We start from the raw sequence: 10,953 nt of genomic DNA on the forward strand, positions 1-10,953 counted from the left end.
TTAGTGTAGCAATTGTGAGAGCTCTTAGTGAGTAGTGACCTTGTAAATTGTGTGCCTAGTGATCATAACAACTAGAATTGTTGGATAGGTGGCTTGCAACCCTTGTAGAGCTAGAGCAAGTTTGCATTTCACTATTTGATATACTAATCAAATTGCTCTAGTTAGTTTGTAGATTTTTAAATAGGCTATTCACCCCACCTCTAGCCATATTAGGACCTTTCAACTTGTCTCCACCTAGAGCAAACCTAGCAAGCATATTTCTCACATATCCATTAAGATCAGATATGGATCCATCTTTGGGATTAATTGTGTGCCTGATCAGGTTGTTAAGAATGTAATAGTAGCTTTTTAGGCCCTTCACCTTGCCATACGCTTATCTACCATCAGGATACATGAATGCTATCCCTCTAACCTCGACCCTCCTCTCATCATGAATATATGAGAAGCCACGGTGCTCCTCATTGTGGGGGGTACGACCCCGGATACCCACGGCAGGTCACATGGGCTATGCCTCTAGGGGCGGCCCAGCCCACAAGAAGGAGCCTTGCGGGGCACGATTCTGCTCGGCGACCCCCGCAAGGCACGGAGAGGATATCCTGAAGATGTTATGAGATCTGATAGGATATGTATGATCCCATGTTTCTTATAATCTGTTATTACTTTCCGGTTATCTCTCAGATCTAACCGACTTGTAACCTTGCCCCCCAGACCATATAAGGCAGGCAGGGACCCCCTACAAATTCACGGCAAATTATACGATAGCTAATGCAAACCAATAGACCACATGAGTAAGGTATTACGTCGTACCGACGGCCTGAACCTGTATAACTCGTGTGTCTCTATTGCCTTCTTGTTCTTGATTACACGCACATCTGCCGATCAATCTACCATCACGGGGTGCCCCTCGGTGGACTGCCGATGATATTCTGTCGACAGTTGGCGCGCCAGGTAGGGGTGTGCGTGCTGTTTCCTTGCCAAACAAGATGGTTTTTTCCGCAGGCTCTTCGTCCCTCCCGCAGCCCGGCCAGATATTCACGGTCGGATCCATCACGTGGGTCATCAACGCCGATGGAGTTGGAGAGCTTCTCGAGCCGGTGCAGATCCGTTCTGCACCGACCACCCTCGCACCTACAACCGCAGATCCAATCTCGGAACCACTTCCGGGGTCGACTCCATCAGCCACCCGCCGCTCGTTTCCTTGCTACCAGAGGAGGCATGTCAACAATGACGATCTGATCGAATCTATCGATCGGGTCGGCCTGAAACTCGCCGATTGCCTCACCATTGCTGAGTCGGCTCTGGACACTCTTGTTCAGCACCGAGCACCCTCCGATCCCGATCTGTCGACGTTCAATGCTCGGCAGACTCTAGGGCTCGTCGCCCTGCCCTTCGGGCTCGCCAACACCGCAGCTACATATCAAGACGGCCTGAGGAGCAAACTCGCCGACCAGCTTCCACCAACCGTCAACATGCTACACGCTGGCCGGGGTCTCGGAGCATCTCTCCAAACTATCCTCGAGGAAAATCCGGACTCTGAATCTCAAGGATCCACCGAGCCCCTCGCCGAGACCTTCACCAAGCAACCTCCTCTCTGGCCTTTCCGGGGTGGCGCAATCTTCAACGTCAGTATCGACAGCCCCCCTCAGAACGGCAAAACAGATGAGGAACGCACCGCCCGTGAAAACAGGAACGCCAACCGCACGCAACGGCGTGATAACGAATGCGCCATTGCGATGGCCGAGGCCGCTCGTGATAACCAGTTCGATTCACAAGGAAGGCCCCTCCATCGCAACCTCAACGAAGAATTCCTCCGCGTTGATAGCCACGACGTTTTCAAGACTCCGAGCGCTAATCTGGCCGTGGCCGCCAACAAACTTGCTCACCTCCCGTAGACGCCCAAGCTCGCCAAGGTCGCCGCTATGCTTAAAGCGGCACACTGTCAAGTTAACAAGATCCGAGAAGTTCAGAGACCTTCATGCTCCACAAGCGTGATCCGCCGATCAGCTGATCATAGATCTAATCGCCGCCCCAGTCAAAGCTGCTTTGCCGACCAGTCACTACCTCTCCAGGGGGGAGTTGGAGGCCACCACACCGAGCATCATCGCCAGCACGACCAAGAGGTCGAACAGGACGCCCGAGTGCACCTCAGCAACCTTCGAGACGCATGGCGGCGTATCGATCAACGACATTTCGGGCGCCATGAAGATGAAGTACGATGTCGCTAGGAGTATGAGCAAGAGTACGGCAACCTAGACTTGGCTTTGGAGCCGATCGTCGCCGGCAATACTGCCGATGTCGGCCCCGACAGCCCGGAAGGGCCCCCTGCGTTCACTAGGGCACTCTGAACGCTCCAGTGGCCCCATGGTTTCAAAATCACCGGAGTCGAGCCCTACGAAGGAATAATGAACCCAACTCAGTGGCTGTAGGCTTACGCCACTACCGTCCACGCCGCCGGAGGAGACAACAACGTCATGGCAAACTATCTCCCTGTCATGCTCACGCCAGCCGCCATGAGCTGGTTCATAAGCCTCGCCCCGGACTCCATCGGCTCTTAGGAAGATCTGAAGAGAGTATTCACCGACAACTACATGGCCACATGCAGGCGGCCAAGCACCAAGCACGATCTCAACCGCATCAACCAAAAGCCGTCCGAACTACTCCGCAGCTACATCAGACGCTTCTCCGAGATGAGGAATTCTATTCCCAACATCACGAAGGCCGAAGTCATCACCGCCTTCGTCCGAGGACTTCATCACCGAGAACTCTGTTCTAAGTTCAATAGAAAGCCACCTACTAGCATCGGCGAGATGATCACAACCGCCAACCAGTACGCCGACGCCGAGGAAGCGAAGTTGCGTTTTAATGAAGATACGGGCACTAATCGCCCGCCTCGCCGCCACGACAACCGCAACGACGACCGACAGCACAACGTTCGCTGCCACGATGACCGCAACGATAACCAATAGTACAACGATCGCCGCTACAACGACCATAGTTTCCACCGGGACAACGGACGTGATCGGCCAGATGGATTCAAACCTGGTCAGAATCGCCGCCGCCGACCAGATCACTTTGTTGCCAACGTCAATGAGCCATGCGCAAAGCGTAACTACGATGAGCAGTACAAGAAGATCCTCGATGGACCGTGCCCCCTGCACAAAAATGTCAAACACAAGATGAAAGATTGCCTTGGTTTGGCTAAGGAGTTCCAGGAGAAAAAGTACAACGACGACAATGGTGGGAACGGAGGATGCCGACCACCTGGGGATAATAACAATGCCTTCCAGGACCATGACAAGGTAGTCGCCACCATCTTCGGGGGTTTCGCCGCTAACGAGAGCAGAAGGGAACGGAAGCTCACCGCCCGACGAGTGCTTGCCGTCACTTCAGAGGAAACTACCGCCAACCCCAGCTATCGCCCGTGGTCTGAAATCCCCATCACCTTCAGCAGGGCCGACCAGTGGGTGGACATACCCTACACAGGGCGTTTTCCCCTCGTCCTCGACGCAACTGTCCAGAAGGTGCTCTTCAGAAAAGTCCTTGTCGACGGTGGAAGCGCTTTGAATCTACTCTTCGCCGGGGCCCTAAGGGAGCTCGGCCTCAGGACAATAGACCTCTCGCCCTCAGACTCCTCCTTCTGGGGTGTGGTACCTGGCAGGGCATCCAGACCACTTGGGGAAATTACCCTACCAGTACAGCTCGGCACAGCAACCAACTATCGAGTGGAGCATATCAACTTTTACGTCGCCGACTTCGACACCGCCTACCATGCCATACTAGGGCATCCATCTCTGACCAAGTTCATGGCCGTTCCGCACTACGCATATTTGGTGTTAAAGATGCCTTCGCCCGCAGGAGTCCTGTCTCTGCGGGCCAACCTCTCCATCGCCTACGCCTGCGAGACAGAAAGTCTCGCCCTCGCCGAAGCCACCGACCTCTCCATCTAGATGGCCAGCGTGGTCGCCGAAGCCAAGACGGCATCTGCTAACGACATGGAGATCCCAGAGCCTCCCCGTGCCTCCGCCAAGTCCAAGGAAGTCAAGGAGATCGGCCTCGGCCTCAGCGACCCTTCCAAGACGGTGAAAATTGGGGCTCACCTCGACCCCAAATAATAAAGCGCGCTCGTCTCCTTCCTACGTGCCAACGCCGACGTGTTTGCTTGGAAACCTGTAGACATGCCGGGGGTACCGCGGGAGAAGATCGAGCACTCCTTGAATGTCTCGCCGACCGCTAAACCAGTCAAGCAGAAACTTCGCCAATTCGCGCCGGACAAAAAGGAGGCTATTAGGGTAGAAATAAAACGGCTATTAGCTGCCGGATTTATAAAAGAAGTGTATCATCCAGATTGGTTAGCTAATCCTGTTCTTGTTAAGAAAAAGAATAAAGAATGGAGAATGTGTGTTGATTATACTCATCTTAACAAACACTGCCCTAAAGACCCCTTTGGCCTGCCTCGGATAGACGAGGTTGTAGACTCCACCGCCGGCTGCGAGTTGCTCTCCTTTCTTGACTGCTACTCGGGTTACCATCAGATCTCCCTCAAGGAGGAAGACTAGGCCAAAATGTCGTTCATCATGCCTTTCGGTGCATACTGCTACACCACCATGTCCTTCGGACTAAAGAACGCCGACGCAACCTACCAAAGGGCTATCCAGACATGCCTCGACCAACAGATCGGCCGCAACGTCGAAGCCTACATCGACGACGTGGTCGTCAAGACTAGAACCGCCGACAATCTTATCACCGACCTTGAAGAAACTTTCTCCAACCTAAGCAAATACTGATGGAAGCTGAACCCTTCAAAGTGCATTTTTGGAGTTCCATCCGGTATCCTGCTCGGCTACATCGTCAACGCTCGGGGCATCGAACCAAACCCTGACAAGGTCTCCGCCATCACCAACATGAAACGGCCGACGCGTGTCAAAGATATATAGAAGCTTACGGGTTGCATGGCTGCGCTAAGCCGTTTTATCTCGCATCTCGGTGAAAAAGGGCTACCTTTCTTCAAGCTCCTCAAGGCCTCTGAGAACTTTTCTTGGTCAGAAGAGGCAGATATAGCTTTCGAGCAGCTCAAGTTGTTCCTAACAAAACCTCCAATCATGACAGCACCACGACCAAATGAAACTCTGTTGGTTTACATCGCCGCCACCTCTCGCGTTGTCAGTATGGCTATTGTCGTCGAACGCGAGGAAGCCGGACACGCCTACAAGGTGCAACGCCCAGTCTATTTCATCAGTGAGGTACTTAATGAGCCCAAAGCTCGTTATCCTCAGGTGCAAAAACTGTTATATGCAATTTTGATTACCTCACGCAAGCTCCGCCATTACTTCGAATACTACAAGATCGCCGTGGTCACAGAGTTCCCTCTGGGGGATATTCTCTGCAATAAAGAGGCCAATGGCCATATCATCAAGTGGGCCGTGGAGCTCGGCACTTACTCCATTGATTTCAGAAGCAGACCAACAGTTAAGTCGCAGGCGCTTGCTGATTTCATCGTCGAGTGGACCGAGATCCAAGAACCCATTGCCGCCACTTACCCCGAGCACTGGGTGATGTACTTTGACGGCGCCCTTAACATCAATGGTGCTGGTGCGGGCATTCTGTTCATCACACCGACAAAGGACAAACTCCGATATGTTCTCCGCATACATTTTCCGGCCTCCAACAACACCGCGGAGTACGAAGCATGTCTCCATGGTCTCCGCATAGTCGTCGAGCTCGGCGTCAAACGTCTCATGGTATATGGGGATTCGACGCTGGTTATCAACCAACTCAATAAGGATTGGTCCTGTTCCAGTGAAAAAATGGACGCATACTATGCCGAAATTAGAAAAATTGAAGGGAAATTCTATGGTATCGAGTACCACCACGTGCTACGGGATCAAAACCAGCCAGCCGACCAGCTATCAAAGATAGGATCTTCTCGAGCCGCGGCTCCGCCAGGAGTTTTCGTCCAAGACCTCCTGGCACCATCTATAAAAGAGGATAAGGAAGTTATAGAAATACCCCCAGCCAAGCAGTTGGTACTCATGGTGCCTTCGCCGGTCGCCGATTGGAGGGAACAGTTCATCAAATCCCTCTCCAGCGACGAAACACCCGCCGACAAAATCGAATCCGAACGACTAATTCGCCGAAGTAAGCATTACGTGCTGGTAGACGGTATCCTGATGAGGAAAAGTGCCAAGGAAGGCATACTGCAAAAGTGCATCATCAAAGACGAGGGCGTGAAGTTACTTTCCGAAATCCACTCCGGTTCCTATGGCAATCACGCGGCTTCAAGAACACTGGTCGGCAAAGCTTTCCAGGCAGGTTTTTACTGGCCCACGACTATTGCCGATGCAGAAGATCTCGTTCGACGATGTGAGGGGTGTCAATTTTTCGCCAAGCAAATACATGTGCCGGCACAAGAATTACAGACCATTCCAGCTTCCTAGCCATTCGCATGCTGGGGACTGGATATGATCGGGCCTTTCAAACCTGCACCAGGAGGTTTCCGGTATGTGTACGTCGCCATTGATAAGTTCTCCAAGTGGATCGAGTACAAACCACTCGTCGCAGCCACTGCTAAGAAAGCAATCGAGCTCTTTGAAGACATCGTACACAGATTTGGTCTCCCGAATAGCATCATCACCGACCTCGGGTCAACCTTTATCGGCCATCATTTTTGGGACTTCTGCGAGGACAGGTGCATCTCCGTCAAATACATTTCCGTTGCTCATCCTAGAGCTAACGGTCAGGTCGAGCGAGCTAACGGCATGATCCTCGACGCCCTCAAGAAAAGGCTCTATCAAAGAGAAGAAAAGCACCCGGGCAGATGGCTCAAAGAACTACCAGCTGTGGTCTGGGGACTGCGCACTCAAGCTAGTCGCAGTACCGGCGTATCTCCATATTTTATGGTCTACGGCTCAGAGGTCATACTCCCAGCGGATATTGCTTTCCAAGCACCTAGAGTGGAAAATTATGATGAAGAGCGGGCCGCAGCTGTTTGGATAGAAGACATTGATCGAGCCGAGGAAGAACGACTGATTACTTGCGTTCGCACGGCCAAGTACCAAGAAGGTCTGAGGAGGTATTACAACCGAAACGTCAAAGGTCGTTCGTTCGCGATCGGCGACCTCGTCTTACGTCGAAAACAAAAAACCAAAGGGCTTCACAAGCTGTCTTCGCCCTAGGAGGGCCCTTACATCGTCAAAGGTGTTACTCGGCCAGGGCCTTATCGCTTATGTGATTTAGATGGAATCGATGTTCCTAACTCCTGGCACATAGAACACCTTATATGTTTCTATCCCTGAAATAACACAGATATGTATTCTTCACTTTCATATTAATAAAGTTCTGGTCTCCATAATTTTCCTCCATTAATTTTCATCTATTATAAGTTTCACTCATCGCCATCAGGCTATACGCCACGACATGGCGATCTCCAACACGTTCGCCGAACATGAACTCTCCAATTCGCCGAACACGTCAACTCCAAAAATCGCAAAAAACGATGACTCCTAAAATCGCCAAAAAAGGTTACTCCAAAAATCGCCGAACACGAACCCTCCAAATTCGCCGAACACGCTAACTCCCGAACGCCGAACACGACTTCTCCAATTCGCCGAACACGCTAACTCCCGAACGCCGAACACGACTTTTCCAATTCGCCGAACACGCTAACTCCCGATCGCCGAACACTTCATCTCCAATTCGCCGAACACGCTAACTCCCCAACGCCGAACACGACTTCTCCAATTCGCCGAACACGTTAACTCCCAATCACCGAACACGATTTTCTCCAAAAATCGCCTACTATGCTTCCTCCGGGTCGCATAGGTTTTCCCACCAAAAACGACGACGATTTCTCGCTCCAAACATTAAAACACAGCTCGCCAAACTCCGAGCAGCACGTGTTTTTTCCTTCTGTTTTCTATGGAAAAGACCCAGTCTCTGACTACATCCTACACGTGCTTAGGGGCTCCGCCCTCTGCATTACGGTTGGTCGGCTGCGGTTCCTTGGCCATGCCTGTTCATCCTGCACGTGTCAGGGCCTCGGAGCTCGACGTTATGGACCATGGGCTAGTCAAGGCCTAGCTTTCAGGAATGAACTAACTGCTCGGGTGCCGCTTTAGCCATTTCTCTCGCCAAGCTACTCAAGTTGGCTGCTGGGCAATATGTTTTCCCGCGCTAGTAACTCCGGAGGACACCAAGGCTCTAACATCCCACCAAACGTACAATGAGCTCGGTGCTCTACGTGTTGGGCGGTAGGCCACGGTCTTATGACAACGCCTGTTTCTCCAACACACGAATGGGCTCCCCGTTATGCGTTACGGATCACGACCTAACTAAGGCATCAAGTTTAGTGAAAACTTACTGATCGAATACAGCTTATACTACGCATAACTGCATCGGTTGATAATACGATGATTCTTCATAGCCAGATAAATCAAGTGTTACAGGCGGGTAATATTCGGGCAGCTTGTTAAGCTTCACCAATAGTTTCTGTTTCGCCAAACAGATCTATATCGCCGACAAGCACTTTCGCCACATCCTCAACATCATCCTCCAGTTGCTGGGTTTGCGCGTCGCTCAGCCCATCGGTGAACCCACCACCTATCGATTGGATGTCAACGGACGGATAATGGGACCGAACCACCGCAAGGGCATGAGTAGCGGCGGTCAAAACAGCGTCACGGTTGAAGTTTTTGAAGTTCTCCCACGCTGCCTTGCATCTCTGAACGATGGTGTCTGGCCCTTGCTGCCTACCATCAGGACGGGGCGCCAGTTCAACGTCGACGCAGTCGAGCACTGGTTTAATTGCGGCAGTTATAGTGTTGAAGTTGTCCTTCTGGACTTTGGCTTCCTGCACCAGCACATCGAACTGTGCCTTAGTTTTATGTCGATAATCTGCAAGAATCACAATGGTTCATCACAACAAAAGAGTATTACGACGTCACTTCTGATCAGGGGAAACCTACCTTTCCATTCTTCGGCCAGTTTATCTGCTCGCTCTGACTCCTTCGTTTTCTCTTGACGGATTTGTTCGACGGTCTGGCGAAGCTGGTTGAGTTCTGCATCTTGCTCTGCAAGCACAAAAGATAAGAAAAGGAAAATATATATGGCCAATTACTGCAAAGCACATTACGCGAAAAAGAATACCGGATTTCAGCTTGGATACATCCTCCAATTGCTGGCACTTCTGGTCGAGCTGCTCAGTTTTACTATCGAGTTCTCCGTTTTTCTTGCTCAACTGCTCGGACATAGTCTTAAGTTCCTCGGATACAATCGCCAGCTCCTCGGATGTCTTCTTCAGCTGCTCGGACAAAGCCGTTAGTCGCTCGGATAGAACCCCATTCTGATGTTCAAGGTCCCGTGAGTTCGACTCCGCAAGGTCCCGCTCACGCTGGGCCCTCTGAATACTCTTATCCGCAAGACTTAACGCCTCCCGGAGTATCTTATTTTCCTCGGCGAGGGGCTCCATCCTCTTTATCAGTTGATGCCGTTGATCGGCTGTCCGAGCTATCCCCTACGGATTAACAATGAAAGAGATAAACCTTGATCTTCTGACAACATATATCGGTGTCATTGGCGCGGCACTCACCTTGATTTGAGTCATAACTCCAGCAATGGCGGATTTCAACCTCTTTATCTCCCTGGTGGTGTTTTCTTCCTCGATGACTACCACCTCTTCCCCGCATTTCTGGAGAATCCGGACGAACTGGGGTTCAAGTGCGGCACGCTCGATCTCCACAACCTCGTCCTCCTCCGCCGTCGCTTGAGGCACCACCGGGGGGCTCTGTGGTCGAACCGCCGCTCCGACCACTCCTAGCATCCCTACGGGCGATGATGTTTGCTCCTCGGCCGTTGATGGGGTGGCGTCTGTAACCTCCGGCGCATCAACAACAGCCGCAGTTTCCATTTCCAAGGTAACGACCTTTTCGGTCGTAGCCGCGGTTGCGGTCGCCGACGCGCCCATCGTGTGCGCCAACGATTCACCATCGCCAGGTCTGCTGGGAGCGGTGGCTGGCTCATCCTCTGTTCGCCGAGCACTCGGGGACTCCTGGACGGGGGCAGTCGTCATTTTTTTCTCTGAGGTCATGGGCCTCGGCGTCGCTCTGCGTCATATCGGCTTCTCAGTAACAAGAGGAAATCAAGGAACAATAATATTACTCCAAGGCAAATATACTTTCGGTTTGGTCTTCTAATTGATTTTCTTGAATCGGCAATGCCTGCCTAACCCCCCAGGCGCGGCTGCTTGGTCGGCTCTATGGGAGGACTCCTGCGCCTCCGAAGCGGGTTGCCGCTCTTCTTGGTGCCCGGGGGCCCCGCCTTCTGTGCGATGTTCGGGGACTTCGGTAGTTTGCATCACCGGGACCTCCACCGTTGCCCAAACATAACCTTCCCTTGCTTGCTTGAGAGCTTCAACGTCCGTCGATGCCTCCTTCGTGCTCGGTGGAAGCACTGACTGATCTTCGTCATCATCCGACCACTCCAGCACAGCGGTTCTCCGTGGTCTAACTGTTTGGTCCTCACCAAGAGAGATGTCGCCTGATTTGTGTGCATGAGAGCTGGTGGTTTTCCTCCTCTTTGGGACCGGCTCATCTACTACCAGCCTTTTCCCGCGGATCTTCTCCGATACTGGGGATGGACTATCCGACGAGGAGCTCAGCTCTACCTCTTCGGGCTGTAGCGACCTCCGAACATCCACCCCTTTCAGCCAATCGGCTCTTGGCACGTCTGAAAAGTATATTGACCTATCCTGCGAATGGATCTTTTCATAAGTAAGTCAGTCCTATGCTCAGCAAATAGATGCCTGGTCGATGCGAGGTGAAAGGGTTACCTGAGGAGGTGGATTGCCGCAGTTGAATGCTTTCGTTCCTTTGGGCCAGCTGAATGAGACATTGGAAGTAAATAGATCCATGGCACGATCTATTACTTCTTTCTTCGACAGGCGGTCCGTGCTTTCACGGG

General features: G+C 52.1%; 1 protein-coding gene across 1 annotated transcript; it reads right to left on the reverse strand.

Annotated features, from left to right (window-relative positions):
- Positions 1–8,464: 8,464 nt before the first annotated feature.
- LOC136465407 (uncharacterized) lies at positions 8,465–9,958 on the reverse strand. Its single transcript, XM_066464154.1, has 5 exons — positions 9,584–9,958; positions 9,332–9,508; positions 9,142–9,232; positions 8,961–9,065; positions 8,465–8,595 (listed from the first exon to the last, which is right to left on the reverse strand). Exons 1-5 carry the CDS (start codon positions 9,956–9,958, stop codon positions 8,465–8,467), a joined length of 879 nt encoding a protein of 292 aa, XP_066320251.1.
- Positions 9,959–10,953: the final 995 nt, after the last annotated feature.

Source organism: Miscanthus floridulus, chromosome 7, assembly GCF_019320115.1.
Source record: "Miscanthus floridulus cultivar M001 chromosome 7, ASM1932011v1, whole genome shotgun sequence".
NCBI lineage: Eukaryota > Viridiplantae > Streptophyta > Magnoliopsida > Poales > Poaceae > Miscanthus > Miscanthus floridulus.